Source organism: Tenrec ecaudatus, chromosome 9, assembly GCF_050624435.1.
Source record: "Tenrec ecaudatus isolate mTenEca1 chromosome 9, mTenEca1.hap1, whole genome shotgun sequence".
NCBI lineage: Eukaryota > Metazoa > Chordata > Mammalia > Afrosoricida > Tenrecidae > Tenrec > Tenrec ecaudatus.
Genome location: NC_134538.1, coordinates 55,208,587 through 55,228,142, shown reverse-complemented (window position 1 = coordinate 55,228,142; position 19,556 = coordinate 55,208,587). Strand labels below are relative to the sequence as shown.

Below are 19,556 nucleotides of genomic sequence, written 5' to 3'. Positions count from 1 at the left end.
AGTTGTTGTTGTGACTCCGTAGTGTGGACATGGCTGATGTCTCCTGCTAAGTGGGACAAAACAAACAAACAAACAAACAAAACACAGGAAGAAAAACATAAAACAAAATTTTAAAAGAAACCGAAAAACCGGTGAAAACAAAACCCACAAAATACTAGGAAAGACAAATAAATAAAGGAGAAGAAAATTATGCAAAGAAGAAAAGACTAAAGCAAAACCAGATAAAAAGAAAAGTAAAATAAGAAAGTTTAGAAGCGGGGGTGGAAATCAACTATAGGAGAAATAGAAGAAAAGAAAGAAGGAAAACAGTTGGAAGTGGATGAGTGAGATGCCCAGCTGGCACTTCTATTGTTGCCGGTTCAAATAAATGCTGTCTTGAAATTTGGAAGAGTCCCGTGTGGGTCCGGGTGGACTAGAGAAACAAATTCATAGAGACACTCATGTGCATAAGAATGAGCTCTATGAAAATGTTTTGAGAATGATTTTGGCAACAAATGTGCTTCACACAATGAATGTATAAATTGTGATAAGACTTGTATGAGCCCCCAATAAAATGATTTTTAAAGAAAGCTTTCTATTCAAGAGCAATTGAATATTGAACAAACGTCCCAGCCCTGTCCAGATAAAGTCCATAAGTCCAATGTTAGACCAATACCGATCTATAAAGTCCTCTTCAGGCCCACACAACACATGCAATGATGTCAAATGCAGGAAGATCACAGGCCAGTGGGTGGGAAGTCTTGTGGATCCAGTGGCAGTGGAAGCATGCCAGTGCTGGCAGGGGTCTCTACATGGCTCCACCAGCTCAGGGGACTAGTGTAGCTCCGTGTGTCTTTCAGCTGGAATGCTTCCCAGGGAGTGCCTTTGTGTCCCACCTCCAGCAAGCTGTGACCTGATTGACAGGCTAGACTCTGCCCCTTCACTCTTAAGTCTCAAACTGACAACAGATTATGTAACTATCACAAGTCTTTTACTCGGTTATACCCAGAATGTGAGAATCTAAAAGTGAATCTTCAGATTGCAGTCCCGAGTGGGCATCTCAGTGAGTTTATAAAGGCAAAAACTCATTTGCTATTTATCAGGGATTTGTGCAAGCATATGACAAGAGTAGAAGGCAAAATTAATGTTAACATTCTTTAGAGTTAGTGAGCACTGCAGGGTGCAGGATTGATTATAACATCAAAAAGGAATCAACAAGATCAATCACAACATGTCCTGATCTTGGGAACATTAGAGTACATTCTAAAATCAGTTGCTAATGGGGCTTTCCGAGATGGGAGGGGAAGGAGGCCTGTCATTCAGCAGTCAACAAAACGGTGTCATTTTGGGCAGTTTGCCTCCCTACCGACCAGGGTGGTGAGCAGTGTGGCTGATGTCGTTCAACACCCTCTACCAGATAAGGAGGCCATCGCCACCAGTTCTGAAGAGTACATTGTGCTGTCCCAGAGAAATAGAAAGCACATGCCTCTAAATATTGGGGTAACCTGTACACAAGGCCTGATTCAATAGGAGACACTGTCAAATACAGACAGGGAAGGAGTGATATGGGTTGCGATGTCACTAACAGAAAAGTATGTGAAAGTTGGGGGTGACCAAAAGCTTGGAAAATTTCAAAATGGCCCATCTTGTGTTGGGCTGGTTGGTAATTCACTGCTTTGCATATTTTCTTGTTTGCTCTTTTCATTTGTTCTGCTATGCAATATTAAATTTAATTCTTTACCCTTTCCTTTGAAGCCCAGGATCCAAGGATTATCATCTGCATTGATTTCCCGTCATCTTATATTTTTACTGTAGAGGATCTGGGTGGTTTGTCTACCTAGTCAGAAATCTTGCTAGAAATCTCTAGTTTATAAACTTAAGGAAAAATATTATTTCTTTATCCATAATTAATTCTGTTAAATATTTAAGTTCCTTTTTGTAGAGCAGTGGAGCTGCTGGATTCTTCAAGATTGGGCACCACTGTGAATTTATCAAAGTCAACTCCACAGTTGGTGAAGCCAAACCCAACAGATTCAGATGTAACAATTGGACCATTCTCCTGGGAGCATCCAGAGATGACAATTGACCAATCGGCCTCTTCAACCATGATGAGACACGCTCAGGAGTCCAAGGTCAACAGGCCCCAGGCAGTTGCTGCTGTTGTTGAAGCTTCAGGCCAAGAAGATGATATGGGAGAAGCAGAACTGTCCCAAGATGCCGAGTTCTTGGAAGAAGGATCCCCAGTTACTAGCCCTTGGGAGACCCAGCAGCCATCAGGAAGTTCTTTACCACAGAACCTCTCCTTCTACCTCTCTGGTAATAACCACTGTCCTTCAATGATATCTCCTTTGTCTGTGCATCAAAGTTTCCTTTGCAAAGAATGATTGATGTGGCTTAGGTATGAAACCACATCAGCACAGGCCTTTTAAGTTGATCATGAGGTTGAAGAGCATGTAGCACCACCTGCTAAGATTAGTATGTCTGATTTTCAGTTTCCTCATTTCCAAAATTGTAAAATAATGGTGTCCACCACAGTGGGTTCTGAGAATGAAGTGATATCATATGTATAGTATCCATAGTATGTTTTGGTGCCATGTTGTGTAATATATGAGCTATAGTAAAGGGTTGAATAAATCATCTCTCTCTATTTCCCTAATAATCAGTTGGTTCATTTTATCATGGGTCATTGGTTTGGGTTGGACCAAAGCTATTTCTTAAAAAGCTAGAGAAAATGTATTGTCAGTAAGAAAAAGTGAGCTGTTTTTCCCTTTCCTATCTCTAGCACAATGACTTCATGAGATGTTTCTGCTAGTGTAGGCAACAGTGCTTTCTTTGTTCTGTGTGGCTTCTAAAGGCCATGATGGTCCAGGCTCCCTGCTGGGGTTAAGTGGAATGCAGGAGCTCTCTCAGCCTTTGAGAAGGAGGACTCAGGAACAGAAATGTGGCGTTTTCAGCAGAATGCTCTTCTGTTTCTCGTCTTTAAAACGAAGAGAAAAGTATGTAAATGTGTAGAGAATAATGATGGCAGCATATGTGCAAATATGCTTGATACAGTTGATGCATGGATTGTTATAAGGGCTGTAAGAGTCCCTAATAGAATGACCTTAAAAATAATAAATAAATAAATATAGCACAGAATCCACAAACCTAAAAAAACTGAAGAGAATAAGAAGTATTTTCCATGAGAACATTGGAAAGCATGGTAAAAACAAAGGAGAGAATGTTGAACCTAGAGTCAAGAGGGCTCAGTTTGGTGTATGGTCCTCTTACTTAGTAGCTGGCGTATTTGATTTTGATGTGTATTATGTGTTTATTAGTTTAATTTGGATATAATTCACATATAATACAATTTAATAATCCAATCATATTAAAAAGAGTTGTACAAGTATCCCTACAATCAATTTCAGAACACTTTTTTCTTTTTCTCACTCATTGTTAGACACCTATCCCCATTTTCCTACAATACTATTTTGCCCCTAGATTTCATGTGCAGAAAGTTATGTGGAATATAATCAGCAAAGGGAAAATGACAAAGCAAAACACAAAAACCTCAATCAAAAAGAAATAAAATATTAACACTGAAACAACTTTCAAATGAAAGAGAAGGAAAAATCAAATAATAAGATGTTATATTTTAATCTAACACTACAAATTAAAGGCATGGATTCTTTTTCAGGCTTCCTTATTCAGTGTCCAAGTTTCACACACATATGAAGCAATTTGAAATACTTGCTCTTCAATATGCTAACGAGGTCTGGTGCAGCAGATATACCTAATGCAATACATCTTTTGAGCTATTGATTGTTGCTTCCATTAGCATCGATTATGAATCCCAGAAAGACAAAATCCTTGACAATACCAACCTTTTTTCCATTTATCATAATGTTATTAATTGGTCCAGTTGTGAGGATTTTGGCCTTCTGTACAGACGGCTACAATCCGTGATCTTCATCAACAGGTGTGGTAGTTACATAATTTCATGTCAACTTGAAGATATATAAAAGTGTAGGGGTGGTAATCAACCTGTCAGTCAGTTCACAGCCTGATGGGGCCTCCCTGTGGGTGTGGCCTTCTCATAGAGAGTGTCCAGGGAACCTCCCCTTCTCTCTGCCTTTACCTTGCTGCTGGCTGACCCTTGTTGCTGCCAGAGCCCTGAAGATGTTACCACCGCCATTGGATCCACATGAATATGCATCCACCAAGCTGTGATATTCCTGTATTCTACATTATTGCATGTGGTTACGTGAGTCATGGACTTGAGTTGGACTGGGCTGGGATGTTTTCTCCATAACTAATTCCTTCATGATATAAAGTTCTTTCTTATACATCTATGAGTGTCTCTAGTAAACCCAGCCTAACACACAGGTGATTGTGTCGTCTGCATATTGCCTTCTTTCAATCCCAATGCCTCATTCTCCTTCGTATAATCCAGCATACGGATTGAATTAATATGGTGAAAGGATAGAGTCCTACTACACCTTTCCAGATTATAGGCCATTATTGTCTTGTTCTGTTTAGAAAACTACCTCTTGATCCGTGTATGAATTCCACAGGAGCACAGTGAAGTTTCTGACATTCCCATTCTTCTCAAGGTTATCCATAGTTTGTTATGAGCCCCACAGTTGAATGTTTTGGCATAGTCAATAAAACTCAAGTAAGCATCTTTCTAGTATTCTCTGCTTTGGGTCAAGATCCATCTAACAGGCATTATATCCCTTGTTCCACATCCTCTGAGCTGAACCCCTGATGGCTCCGTGTCGATGCACAACTGCAACCGTTGTTGGTGGTCTTTAGAAAAATTCTACTGGCGTGTGATATCAGTGATATTGTTCTGTAGTTAGATCATTCTGTTGGATCACCTTTCTATGGAATCAGTACAAATATGGATCTCTGTCAATCAATTGGCCAAGTAGCTGTCTTTCAAATGTCCTGGCATAGAGGAGATGGTGTCCCCAGTGCTTGATCAGCTTGTTGAAACATTTCAATTGATATTACAGAAATTCCGAGAGCCTTCTTTTTGGCTAATGTTTCCGTGCAGCTTGGACTTTGTCCTTCAGTTCTGTTGTTTCTTGCTCATATGCTAGTTCTTGAAATGGTAGAATGTCAACTAGTTCTTTTTGGTGCAGCGACTGTGGTCTTTACATCTTTTTTGATGCTTCCTGCATCATTCAATATTTTGCTCATAGGATCTTTCAATATTTCAACTGAAGGCTTAAATTATTTTTTGAGTTAAGGTTCAGATATGCTGATCATGTTCTTCCTTTGTGGTTTTCTAACTCGAGGTCTTTGCACGTTTCACTGAAATATTTGGCTTTGTGTCCTTAAGCTGCCCTTTGGAATTTTCAGGTCAGCTCTTGGGCTTCACTTTTTCCTTCCCTTTGCCTTAGCCACTCTAAAACTCAGAGAAAGCTTCAGGGGTTTTTCTGACACCAACTTTGTTCTTTTCTTTCTTTCTTGTCTTTTTGATGACCCTTTGCTGCCTTCATAAGTGATGTTCTTGATGTTCTACCACAGCTCCTCAGGTCTTCTCTCATTAGTGTTCAGTATGTCTAATATGTCCTTGAGATGTTCTTGAAATTCAGGTTGGGGTAGCCTCAGGTTGTACTTTGGCTCTTGGGGGCTTGCTCTTATTTTCTGTAACTTTAACCTGAACTTATGTATGAACAACTGTTTGTCTTTTCCAGTCAACCCCTGGCCTGCTTTTATCATTAATATGGAGCTTCCCCATCATCTCTTCCCACAGATGTAGTCTATTTGATTTCTCTGTATCCATGTGGAGCAGTCCATGTGTATAGTTTCCATTTGTGTTGTTTAAAAAAGGGGAGTATATGTTATGAACAAGCTATTAGTCTTGCATAATCCTATCATGTGATTTCCCTATCAATTTCTATCACCAAGACCATATTTTACAACTACTATTGCTTCCTCTTGGTTTCCAACTTTTCCATTCCCATCACCAATAATTTTTTAAAAATAATTTTATTGGGGGCTCATACAACTCTTATTATAATCCAGCATACAACCATTGGGTATCAAGCACATTTGTACATTTGTTGCCATCATCATTCTCAAAACATTTGCTTTCTACTTGAGCCCTTGGTACCAGCTCCTCATTTTCATCCTCCCTCCCCACTCCCCCCTCTTTCATGAACCCTTGATAATTTATACATTACTATTAATTTGTCATATCTTACACTGTCCGACGTCTCCCTTCACCCACTTTTGTCTTTTTGTGATTGACTAACTTCACTCAGCATAAAGTTCTCCATGTTCTTCCTTGTCGCGAGGTGCTTCATGGTTTCATCATTGTTTTTCAGGATTCCATTGTGTGCATGCACCAATGTTTCTTTATCCATGCTTCTACTGATGGGTATTTAGTCTGTTTCCAACTTCTTGCTATTGTGAACAGTGATGTAATGAACATGGAAGTGCATGTGTCTGTTCATATTAGGGGTCTCACCTCTTTAGTGTATATGCCTAAACTGAGCTAGAAAACTAAACACTCACTTGAAGCACTAACTCTGTCCTGGAGGTATGGGGACGATTCCCGTCTCCCCCAATGGTCATGATGATATAGTGAAACACTGTTATGGAGGATATTTTGTAATGTGGAGGAGAATAATACAAGGTCTAGAAATAGACCAGCGAATGAGGATTTAGTTGGTCAGGAAAGCCAATATTCACTTCAGTGGATTCTGTTATTTTAAATGAAACACCATTCTTTTATCCTTTCACATAGATTTTGAAGCTTATTATGGTGATATACAAGAAGCAGTACCCTCCAGAGGACGACAACCAGGTAAATATGATTCTGCTGTTACCTCCTTTCTTAGTCACTTATGTCTGTTCTTCCTCCATTCCTGTAATCTCTTTCCTGAAATCCAAATTTTGCATGCCACTTACTTTCATCAAGCTTTCTGGCAGCTCCCTAGACTCAAAGGGAAAATTGTTGAGTCCTCTTCATGGTGTGGTGGGTATGAGTTGAGCTGCTAACCGAAAGTCCAGCAATTCAAAATCACCAGCCACTCTGTGGGATAAAGACAAGACTTTCTACTCCTGTAAAGAGTTACAGTCTTAGATGCCTGCAGGGACAGCTCTATCCTGACCTATAGGGTTACTGTGAATCAGCATGGACTCAATGGCAGTGAGTTTAAATTTGAGTGAGTTCAAGGCACAACCTGACCTAAACCTATAACCTGTCTCACCTCCTTCTGCATTTTCTACACTGTGGGTTTTGAAAACCCAACAGTAATCTCAGACCCAAAGTTGGGCACTTTCCCTTTGCTATGACTTGGTTCAAAGACTTTTCTGCCAAGAGTTCCTTTTTTATCTTCTTCTCAATGTGACAGACTAGTGACTTTCCTCTCTCGAGGTCTGATTCCCCAGCCATCTCTTTAGCAAGATTGTTTTCCTCTTTTCCTGGAATTCCTGCATGTTCATCTATCGGTGTACACCCAATGTAGAAATAGTTATTCTCATTTTTTAAAAGCATGAATTTTTATTGTAAATTAGGTAAAGGTTTATATTTGTGTCACCAACTTGTACTCAAAGGTTTAATCTACTAATAAAACTCCCCAATAGCTTATCCATCACATATTCCTTGCTTTATCTTCTGCTTCTTGTAGACACTTATTAGCCATTTCACCCAAGTCAACATCTGTCAACAGTCTAGCCCAGTCCTTTATCTTCCCTCCCTTGCCCTTTCCCACTTGGACATTTTCAAAATCTGTTCTCTTGGGGATTTTTTCCCTTTCCCTTTATAATGAAACCATACCTTATCCCTTGTAGAAAATACAACTTCATGGTGAATCAAAGACCTAAATATGAAAAACAGAGGAATAAAAAATTATAAGTTTAAAAATAGGGACAAACAAGGTAAGGGCCCTCTTACAAAGCATGGACACCATCAAACATAATGAAGGGGACACACAGTACATGAAAAAACAGATGACTGGGACCTACTAAATACGAGGCACATATGGACATCAAAAGAGTTGATCAAAAGTGTAAAAGAAATTCCCACAAAGTGGAAAAACCTTTTGACAACAACACAACACACAAGGTACTAATCTCTAAAATTTCTATAGAAAACTGTAACACCTCAATAAAATATGAATAATCCAATAAAAAGTGGATAATGGACATGAATAGTCAAAGATGGCATCCAAATGGCCAACAAACATGATCACTATCCATTTGAGATAAGCAAATCTAAATAATAATACCACTTTGCACCAATAATGACAGTCAAGCTCAAATAAACAGAAAATAATAAATGCTGGAGAGATGTGGAAAGATTGGAACCCGCATTTATTGCTGGTGGGACTGTAAATATGTACAGCTACTGTGAAAAGCAATATCAAGCTACCTCAAACAGGTGGGAATAGAAGTTACATACGACCTTGCAATCCCTCTCCTGGGTATGTATCCTAAAGAAGATATACATCTTCTTCTGCTGGGTATGTATTCTAATGAGTCTCAGCACATAGATTTACACACCACGTTCAGTACAACACTTCACAGTAGCAGGAAGATGGAAGCAACTTAAAGCCCATCAATAGAAAAAAGATAAAGATACTTCGTACAAAAAGGGTTCCCGGGGGACATGGTGAGGGGAGAGGGGAGGTGGCGGGTAAAGGAGAGCTGATATCAAAAAGTTCAGGAAGGAAGAAAATGTTTGGAAACTGGTTGTGGTAACAATTCACAACACTGCTGGATGTGGTTGAACTATGGAATGGTAGCGTGTCTGGATTAGCTCCTCATAACAGGGTTCAAAAAAGAAAGGAAACTCCGGAACACACACACAATGGAATATCATATGTCACTAAAAAGCAACGATGAAGCCACGGAGCACCTCATGGCCTGGGTGGACCTGGAGAACATCGTGTTGCATGAAATTATCCACTCACAAAAGAACAAACATTATATTAATATCATGTAAAATCGCTAATGGAATAAGATTGTTATTCAGTGTTTTCCATTTTCATTAACTGGCTTGATTTATCTTCTCAGGGGCTAATATGAACTTTCCTGAATCGGAACCAAGTGAACATGACCAGAACCCCAGTGATGGGGATAACTTGCTTGACCCATTTCACTCTGTGGGCAGTGCTACACCCTTGCTGATGATCGATTGGCCTAAGTCCCTCGTTAGTCGGGCAATTTTCCAAGGCTACACTTCATCAGGTATGGGCCCTTTCTGTATACTGGAAAGTGCAGCTGTTGAAGAAATAATGGTTTGCATATCAGTCCTTCAATTTCTTCTGTAGCTTATTTTTTAAAAAAAATACATAAGTATTTGAAATCATTGTTTCTAGTGATTATCTGTTATATCGTTCACACCTTTCCAATTTGAGTTTATCTATCTTCAGCATAGAGTTGGAGGCGCTAGTTTTACTAAAGGCAGGTTAGCCTCTGTCCTTCAGAGGCTGCTTGTGAGTAGACAGAAAAATGGAGCTCCAAGTGCAAAGCGGAAGAGCTCGCCTTGTGCACACTCAAGAGAATAAACATGTGCTGCATAATCCTCAACATCCGGTGGACACACGTCCCTGTTATGAACGTATATCGTGTTTGTGAATCATTGCTCTATATTGATCAGAATGAACCTGTTCCTGAACTAAAGCTGAGTCCTTAATCCAGTTTCCTAACCACAACTTATTAAACGACCTCTTTAATAATAACACACGTGATTGTGGAACAACAACAAACTTCTCTATGGGGGCTCTGGGCCTCACAATGTCATTAGATGGGTTGTTCCTCATCGTTTTCTCAGGACATGCTGTTTTTAAAAATTGCCTTTATTCGGCAAGGTCCCCGGGGAATGCTGAAAGTGGACTTTGGGGCCAGGGCGTGGTGCCCCAACAGACTGGACTGGAAAACACTCCTAAAGGCCAACAAACAGTCCTTGAACTAACAAAAAATTTTTGCCTTTATTAAGACAACCAATCTTGTATTCAGATCTTTCCTATTTTCAGGGGAGGTAGTGAAGGTTGATCAGGATCAGTCTTTCCTTTCTGAGGAAGTAATTCCCTAATCATAAGGTCAATGTTTATACTCAGATTTAAGTATGTTTTTGTAATCAGCACCATGCAAGTCTTAAAATGGTTTTAAAATAAATTAATTCTATTTCTTGGACCAGTTAAGTTTAATAAAATAAACTAGTTGACCATTCTACTTGATTATAAATATATAATATTTATAAAATGAAAGGTAACAGTTCTCTTGTTGCTTGTAAAATTAGTACCATTTCCTAGCCAGAGATGACTAGGTCATTCTTAGGATGGTTTCTATTGAGAAGGGAAAGCCTAGAGATGAACCACTAGCTCTTGAAGAGCCAACAAGGGGACTGTTGATGAATGAAATAAAGGCAGCTACCAGCTCAGAACAGGTTTACCAAATTTTACCTCAACCTTTAGAATATGGGTGAAACTTAGAATGAAAGGACAGGCCTTATCTCTTTATTGAGACATCTTGTCTCTGAGTCCAATTTGTCATCCCTTTCCTGTGCACGCCTCCCTTTCCGTAGGCATCATAAAACAGACTGTGACGATAAAGCCGTTTTCGCTGAGAAGTGGAAAGATGTATGTCATCCAAGCATCTGTAGGTATGTGAACTTCCTGTTGGACTCGATTCAGGGAAGACAAAGCATATGTCTTTCACACCACACATATAGTTTTCTCCGGAGGTTGCTTCTGACCCTCCGAAGCTTCTGACTCACCCCTTCCTTGCTACCATTTTGCTGCTCAGTCCAAACCAAATTCACGGCCATTCCATCCATTTTTACCGTTGGTAACCATACAAGTAAAAGTAGAATGGCTTTTTAGAGTTTCAGAGATTGTAAATCTCTATGGAAGCAGACAACCTCCTTTTACTTCTGCAGTGCAACTGGTGGGTTTGAACCCCCGAATTGGCTATTAGGAGGCCAAGTCTTAGCTCACGGTGCCACCAGCACTCCTCTTGCTGTTCATTACTGCGTATTTATTTTACAAGGCAGGAGAAGCTACTGGCAAATCTCTCTAAATTGCTTTTCCTCATAGACCCTGGTGGATAGATCTGAGCCATGCTGCATTTTTTCATTCTGATTTTTTAATTACAAATTTTATTTGTGATTAGCAACTGGATAAATTTATTGTAAAGTATGGATAAATTTATTCCATACTTGCAAATGTGCCCATAATTTCTATGTCTATTTCAAACACAACAGTACACTATTACTATTACCTTGTACAGTGGATGTTCATTAAAAATTTCCTACACGTTTATTCTGTCCAGTGCCTTCTCCCTTTTGCATGACCATGATTCACACTGAGTTTGTTACCTTTATCTTCAAGAAATATTCCTTAGCTATCATTTCTTTTAGTTCAGATCTGTCCATTACATATTCTCTGAGTCTTTTGTCTGAAAACATATTGAAGTTGCCTTAATTTTTGGAGGCATTTTTTCCCTTTATCTTAATGTAGACTTGAAGGTTGGCCGTTGTTTGCTTTCAGCATTTTAAAGACAGCACTTTCTTGTCTTCTGGATTTTGTTGTCAGCTTTGAGATATATTATTGTTTATATTAAGGAAACTAATCTACCGGCCCCCTGCCCCTTTAGTGTTGTGCCATAAAAATATAATCCTGTGTTATTGTAATACCTTATTAAGAGTGTAATATTCATTTAATCTTTCTCTTTAGCTTCAAAACACATCTTTCTAGGTAAAGCTCAGCTCTACTTCACAGTCAACAGAGTCCCCCAGAATGTAGCGTGTCAGGTACAGCCCCATCGTGGCCATGAGGCCCAGACCATTTTCAGTGTTTTCTGCATGTCAGGAGAACCGGTACGTATTGATAGAAACACCATCATGTAAGATCAAAGCCAGTGGAGATCTTTGCAAGCACTTTTGATAAGTTCTTTTTTTTTAGGGGCTCATACAACTCTTATCACAATCCACACATATACATACATCAATTGTATAAAGCACATCCGTACATTCTTTGCCCTAATCATTTTCAAAGCATTTGCTCTCCACTTAAGCCCTTTGCATCAGGTCCTCTTTTTTACCCCATCCCTCCCTGTTCCCCCCTCCCTCATGTGCCCTTGGTGATTTATACATTGTTATTTTGTCATATCTTGCCCTATCCGGAGTCTCCCTCCCCCCCCTTCTCTGCTGTCCATCTCCCAGGGAGGAGGTCACATGTGGATCCTTGTAATCAGTTCCCCCTTTCCAACCTACTCACCCTCCACTCTCCCAGTATCGCCCCTCACACCCCTGGTCCTGAAGGTAGCACTTTTGATAAATTCTGAAGAAGTCGAAAACATTATCTTTTTCCACCTGGGAGGGGATTTGGTTTAAAGTTTATGCCAGAAAGTTTTGGAAGCTTGCGCAGAGCCACATCCTTTCCCTGCTCTCTCCCCCACGGTGCGAGGCACAGAGAACAACCCCAAGAGGAGAAGGAGGCACATTTTGAGAAGTGGCAAAGTTTGTGCAGGGGCCAACACAGGGCCTCAGGAAGAGCATAATGTCTGCAGGTGACAGGGTGACCTACAGGAACGCAGGACACCATTTTCATCATTCATGATTATTTGGCCTGTAAAAAAAAGTGTCCTCTGGTAGTGTGAAGTGTGGATTCATGTACTTATGTATTGGTGATATAATTCCTACTTTATTCTTCTATATTATGTTTTTGCTCCTATGGAATGGATTTTAGGACTTTCATTATGAATTTAGTTACTGGATAGGAAATGGAACTAAACGTACTTTGTACCATGGAAGAGATGCCCAATATTATTTTGCTTTGCCTGCGGGTGAGCCACTGAACAATTATAGAGGTAAGTCACTGTGTTTATCTGACCTAGTGCTTCACTTACTTCTGGCTGTTTCCCCTGGTTTCCAAAATTGGAACTATAAATACATATAATAACATTTTTATTTGTATATTATTTTCTTTATCTTTGTGCTCACGTGTGTGAGAACAATGGGAGAGAGTTTACAGAGCAAAAGAGCGCATTGGTTCTCATTAAATAATTCATGCATATTTTGTTTCATGCTATCGCTTGCAGTCCCTACAGTGTAATGTTGCTCATCCTGCTTCTTCCCTGTGCTCCTCTTTTCATTCATCTTTCTTCCCTAGTCCTTTCTGGCTTCACACTTTGTCTTGGGGAAAAGGCTGCCTTTTGATCTCAAGTGGTTTATTATTCAATCGAATGACGAATGCATATCTACTTAGTATTATTATTCATTTTGTAGACCTCCCTGTGTTTTGGCTGAAAATTGTACCCTGAGGGTGAGCTCAGTTCCAATCTGCAGAATGACTAAGGGCCACAGCTGTAAAGGAATCACCAGCCTCCACTCAACCAATACATCTTGTCCTTTGTGTGATGTTTTTTGAGTTTTGTCTCACATTTTTCTACCACTCTATCTAGGACCTTCTGTTACCCCTTTCACAGTAGTCAGTAGTGATAGGGGGCACTATCTCTTTCTTGTCTCAGGCTTGTGGAGGCTGAGGTATACATGGTCCATTTGTCCATTGGACTAATTGTTTCCAGATGTCTTCAGTTTTATTTAATCATTTCTCCTGACTGCGAGATACCAATAGGTGGTATCTCCTTCCTATATATGTTGAGCTTATGTATCTGTCGTTCAACTGATGATTGTTATTATAAGATTACAAATAGAGTATTTATCTCTATTGCTGTTAACTCTTGTACTCCTGTGCCTTCATGGATTTTTTTGGTGACCTCCCTTTTATAACACAATGCCTTCTCATTTACCCAAGTTAAGTATTACTCAGCTGTATACGTGTAATGACTTTATTCAGGCTGCTTTCTACAGAGAGGAGTGCTGGCGGTGTTGTGATTACAGGTTGAGCTGCTAACCGCAAAGTCAGCAGTTTGAAATCACCAGCCACTCCGTGGGGGCAAGATGAGGCTTTCTGGTCCTGTAAAGAGTGACAGTCTTAGCTACCGACAGGGCCTTTGCTTTCTCTGTGCTCTACTATATCCATGGATATATTTACCCTATCCCAGAGGGTCAACTATGACTCAGAATCAACTCTACGGAAGTGAGTTTTCTTTGTTTGGCTTTCTAAATGGTAGTTCAAAAAGAAAATTAGAAATATGGCCAATTAATTAATTGTTATATATTAAAGTTCAACTTGGGGAAATTTATTTCCTCTGTAAACCTTCATCCAATTCACAATAGTTTTAAAAACTATTTAGCTGCAATTTAATATAAATAATAGAATTTTACTTCCTGAATTAAAATTTTAATATAAGAATCTCTTTTAAGCACTAATTAAATAAGTAATATTTGTTAACTGTTGCATTTGATGTAGTCTAAACCAACTCAAGATACTGCTTCAAAGAAGAAAGTATGAGGGTAATGGAACATCTCAGGGACATTGGAAAAAGAAACGGAGCTAGCACAGAACTATCTCAAAATGAAATTAACTTCATTATGTTGACAACTTTCTTCTCCCGCCTTCATTATCGTATACAGTTCATAACTATAACTTCCTGGGAACTGTCCTCAACGCAGCACATAGGAATGCAAGCATTTCTGCAAGTTTCTGCTGCAGCACCCAACGCCTGTTAACTTAGGATATCTGGGGGTGAGACTTTGCTTTAGACTTTGTGCTTCCACATGCAGCTGAAGTTCAAAATCACCGAGGTAGCAGTTTCACTGGTCTGAATGATTAAGATTATTTTTGCCCAGCTCAATTACTTTTTTCTTCATAAAAAAGTGTTCCCCTCATTAGAAGCAACTCAAATCATCTTCTAGATCCGGCCAATTCAGTTGAGCAAAAATTTTATAATTTTTGAAAATTAAAATAAATGGTGTTTCTGTTGAGAATGTTGCCGTGTTAGGTGCTATCCAGTGAGTGAATGCCCGTAGCAACACTGTGTGCAGCAAAAGGAAGCACTGGCTGGCCCTGCCTGCACATCCTGCAATTGTTACTTGAGTTCAGAATTATAGTCATTGTGTCTATTCATCTCACGGAGGCCCTTCCTCTGTCTGTGTCTCTGACTCACTGCTTCTCCAGGCATGATGTCTAGGGACTGGTCCGTCCCTCCTGGTTACATGTCCAAAGTAGAGGGAAGAAATTTCCACCAGCCTCACTTCTAAATAATCGATTCCGTGACAGTGAGTTTTTTAGGTCGTGTCTATAGAGTGTCCTGACTAAATACACTTCTTTCAAGAAAAGTTAGTGTGCTCTTCTGGTGGGGGCACTGTCATTGTTAGGTGGCATTGAATCAACTCTGACTCAGAGTGATCCTATGGAAAATAGAACAAAAATACTGCCCACTCATGCCATCCTTCCAAGAGTCCTGCGTTAGAGGCACTGTGCTGATCCATCTCATTGAGATCTTCTTCTACTTTAGCAAGTGAATGTCTTTTCCCACGGACTGTTCTCCCTTGGTAACATATCCAAAATATATGAAGTGAATTCTCACCATCCTTGCTTCTAAGAAGCGTTCTGGTTGTATTTTGTCTAAGTTAGATTTGCTTGTTCTTCTGTCATGGTACTTTCAATATTCTTTTCCAAAACCATAATTCAAATGCATCAAAATTTTCCTGCTATTTCTTATTCATTATCCAAATTCCACAAGCATATGGGGAAATAGAAATACCATGACTTAGATTAGGAACATCTCAGTCCTCAAAATGACATCTATGCTTTTTAACACTTCAAGAGAGACCCTTGGCAACAGATGTCCCCAATGCAATACATTGGATTTCTTTTCTTCATTTTTTTCTGGGTACAGTGTACTTTATTGATGGTTCATGACAAGGGCAGGCTCTCTAAGCCCCTCTCCTTCCTTCAGGGGGTCTGGATGGAATATTCTCAGTGTGTTGGGGGGTTGAGTTGGGGGCAAAGACGCCCCAGCAGCAGAGGGCCTCTCTTCCTGTAGTGCCCTTGCTGGGGCTGGTGGTCCAGGGGGGGCTCTTACTCTTTGGAGGCCATGTGGACCATAATGTCCACTGCCCTGTTGCTGTAGCCAATTTCATTGTCATACCAGGAAATGAGCTTGACAGAGTGGTCGTTGAGGGCAATGCCAGCCTCAGCATCAAAGGTGGAAGATTGGGTGTCACTGCTGAAGTCACAGGACACAACCTGGTCCTCAGTGTAGGCCAGGATGCCCTTTAGGGGACCATCAGATGGACACCTGCCTCACCATCTTCTTGATGTCGTTGTACTTGCCACCTTTCTCCAGACTGCAGTTGAGATCCATGACAGACACTGAAGGTGGGACCACGGAAGGCCATACCAGTGACTTCCTGTTCAGCTCCAGGATAACCTTGCCCACAGCCTGGACAGCGCAATTAGATGTGGAGATGCTGTGCTGGGCAGCCCCAGGACCATCGTGCCAGAGTTTTCCAAAGGTCTTGTCCACGGTCTTCTAGGTGGCAGTGATGGCGTGGACTGTGGTCATGAGTCCTTCCATGATGCCAAAACTGTCATGGATGACCTTGGCCAGGGGGACTAAGCAGTTGGGGGTGCAGGAGGCATTGCTGACAATCTTGAGGGAGTTGTCTTACTTCTCGTGGTTCACATGCATCACAAACATGAGGACATCGAAAGAAGGGGCAGAGATGATCACCCTTTTGGCACCGCCTTTGAAGTGAGCCCCAGGCTTCTCTAGGGTTGTCAGGACAACTGTGGACTCTACGACTTACTCAACACCAGCCTCCCCCCACTTGACGTTGACGAGATCTCACTCCTGTAAGATGGAGTTGGCCTTCCCATTGATGAGAAGCTTTGCGTTCTTAGCCTTGATGGTGCCATTGAGCTTGCTGTGGGTGGAATCATATTAGCATGTAGACCATGTAGTTCAGATCAATGAAGGGATCAGTCATGCCAACAATCTCCACCTTGCCAGAGTGGAAAACAGCCCTGGTGACCAGGCACCCAATGCGGCCAAATCCGTTCACACCAGCCTTCACAATCGTGTCACCGGGATGCGGCCGGGACTGCATGGTCACCATACCTCTATGTTGGTATTCTTCGTGTCTTTAATATTACTCTAATAGTGAATACACAGAAGTGCTGAGGGCACAGACTGATCCTTGTCACCTGTGGCATCTTAGCATCAGACTTTGGCTGGTCAAATGCATGAGCGGATGAGAGCATGGAAATGAATGACTCATTTCCTATCCCAGCAAACAATGGTCTCCTCTACTTCTCATTCTTGGAATACCTGCAGTCTACTCCAATCTATTTGGCATTCCATATCTGGAACTCTTGAGTTGTTTTATTTTTTATGCCTGTATGTTGGTTCCCTTAGACCAATGGAATAACCTTAATTTCAGTATTCATGCCTTGTTTTTTTTAAATTTTTAACATCCCATATATCATCTCCCCTTTGCTAATCTGGGCACATAGATCTATTCAACACAAGTTCGATTTATTGATTGTATAATATTCTGACAGTAGGACTTTGGAAGGGAACATAGCTTGCCATTTCATCTCGCCCTTAGCTTTGCCAGAGCTGAGCTCATCCTGACATGTTGTCTAATTGGCGTCTATATAAAGAGACGTTCCTGTAGTCCGTATGTCCTGAACGACCTTTTCTGCCATGTTTTCTTACAGTCATGGTTTCCACTGAGATCACAGATGGGGAAGGATCCAAGTTGCAGCCTTGTGTTGTGGCCGTGACCGTGCTTCCTCGTCACCCTGAGAATGCGGCCGCTGCCAATTATTGCCTAAGCGAGGATCTGTGAGTAATGTCATGCCACCGTGCCACATCGTGGAGCAGGCGTTATTTCTCCCGGAAATAGCTTTTCCCCAAATTGGCCACACGGTGGTGAGAGAGTGCCAGAGACTCAGAATAAGAAACAAAAAGTCCTGGGTTTACCACTCTGCTCCTAGTAACTGGTGTTTCTAGCACATTTTAGAATATGCTTCCCAAACCCTTTCTTCTTCTGTTTTACAACTTTAAGATGCTATTTCCATACCATCTGGCTCACCCATTCAAAGTAGTCTTAGTATGTTTGCAGAGCTATGTAATCCTCGCCACAGTCTAATTTTAGAACATCCCCTCAGCCCACACTTTTGTCCTCATTAACCATCATGGAGAAACTGAAGTGCAGCTGCTTAATGACTTAATGTTATTAAGGCCAGACCGCAAGGAAATTGAAAAGAAAACGTGCCTTCACGAACAGGACTCCCTCCACTATATCATGATTCCCTTCCATGTCCAAATAAGTGAAATAATGCAAGGTTTTAAACAAACAATTCAGCGAATAAGTAAATAAATGTGAATGTGAGTTTATATTCAAACCATAAGTACATTGAGATGTCAAATCTATTACAGGTTTAGGTACTGCCTGCCGGCTTCGTGAACTTTTGGTCAGCTATGGTCATGTCTTTGTCTGAGTCTAGACCACATTCATTTGCCATGATGTTTCTATGTCATTGTTTCTCTTCTTGTTCCTAGTCCAGTGCTGCTCCAAGTAGCTGGATCGAATATTGAAACAGGAGGCAGGAGAAATAAGTGCTCTCTTGATCTGTTTCAGTCTCTCTTCCATTCTCTTGCTCAGAATGTCTTTATTCTATGGTTCATTCATATCCCCCACAATGTTTGCCTCTCCTTTTTCCCACAAGCCATCCAACTGCAGCAATGGTCACCTGACCACATATTTGTTCTTAACAGCTCCATGATTATTTAGTGGAGGTTGTGCATGGGAAAAATAAGTGTTTCCTGTGATTATACTTGAAAAATCTGCCATATGCCATATAGTCACCCTGGTGCAGGTGCTGTCCTGAAAACACAAGCTTTATGGTGTTGTTTTTTTCCAGATATAATTCCATTTTGAAAAACCTATCTACCCTCCAGCTGATGAGGAGTTATACAGAAATCAGCAACTACATCATCATGATCACCAGGATTCTGAGTCGTTTGGCCCAGGAGGACAGAGGCCGCTCATGTGGCCATTGGTCGGCAACACAGGATGCATTAATTTCTTCAGTATTCAAACTAGATTTTGTTGACCAGGTAGGGTCCTGAAGAGCATGAGATTAATGCCTCTGGGCTTGTTCAGTAGAAGAGGGCCTATGACTAGTTGACCCGCCATCAAGAAATCATGCTTTAAAAAACAAAGTCAAGAAATAAGACCAGTAACCCACTCAGTTTGGCTTTGCTAAGTGGCTGTGTCCTCTCCATCCTGTTTCTATGTTTCACAAATGAAAGCTATGGATTTCTAACAGAGATAGACTGGTTGTCTATAATCATCACAACTAATCATCCTGCAAAAATTTCTATAATTATTAAAATCTAATCTGATTTTTGTCTTCATAACAGAAATATTTCATGGAATCAATTTCATGAATATGTGACATTTTCAAAGAAATGCCCACATTTCTAAGTCATGGTGTCATTTAAACATTTCTGGCGCTTCTTTTGTTTTCATTGTTTCAAACTAACATTTATACTGCCTCCATAATTTTCCATGGGTCTCTTTGAAAATGTCAATGAATTCATTCCCTTTTACTTGGGCCAACTGCCTGGGTGTGTGGTGACAGGACATAAAGGGGCCGACACTAGAACAGTAGTATAAACAAGAGGTCAAAATATTGGCCGACATACAGAATGCG

The 19,556-nt window shown here is 40.6% G+C and overlaps 1 protein-coding gene across 1 annotated transcript in view; it reads left to right on the top strand.

Moving 5' to 3' along the window:
* The window catches only part of PKD1L1 (polycystin 1 like 1, transient receptor potential channel interacting), a 174,504-nt gene that overhangs the window by 43,362 nt on the left and 111,586 nt on the right, over nt 1-19,556 (top strand). Inside the window, exons 14-21 of the mRNA XM_075557310.1 lie at nt 1,922-2,295; nt 6,719-6,778; nt 8,992-9,165; nt 10,505-10,582; nt 11,655-11,797; nt 12,669-12,789; nt 17,553-17,679; nt 18,762-18,957. Coding sequence (XP_075413425.1) covers nt 1,922-2,295; nt 6,719-6,778; nt 8,992-9,165; nt 10,505-10,582; nt 11,655-11,797; nt 12,669-12,789; nt 17,553-17,679; nt 18,762-18,957 — 1,273 coding nt within the window. The remainder of the gene's footprint in view (nt 1-1,921; nt 2,296-6,718; nt 6,779-8,991; nt 9,166-10,504; nt 10,583-11,654; nt 11,798-12,668; nt 12,790-17,552; nt 17,680-18,761; nt 18,958-19,556) is intronic.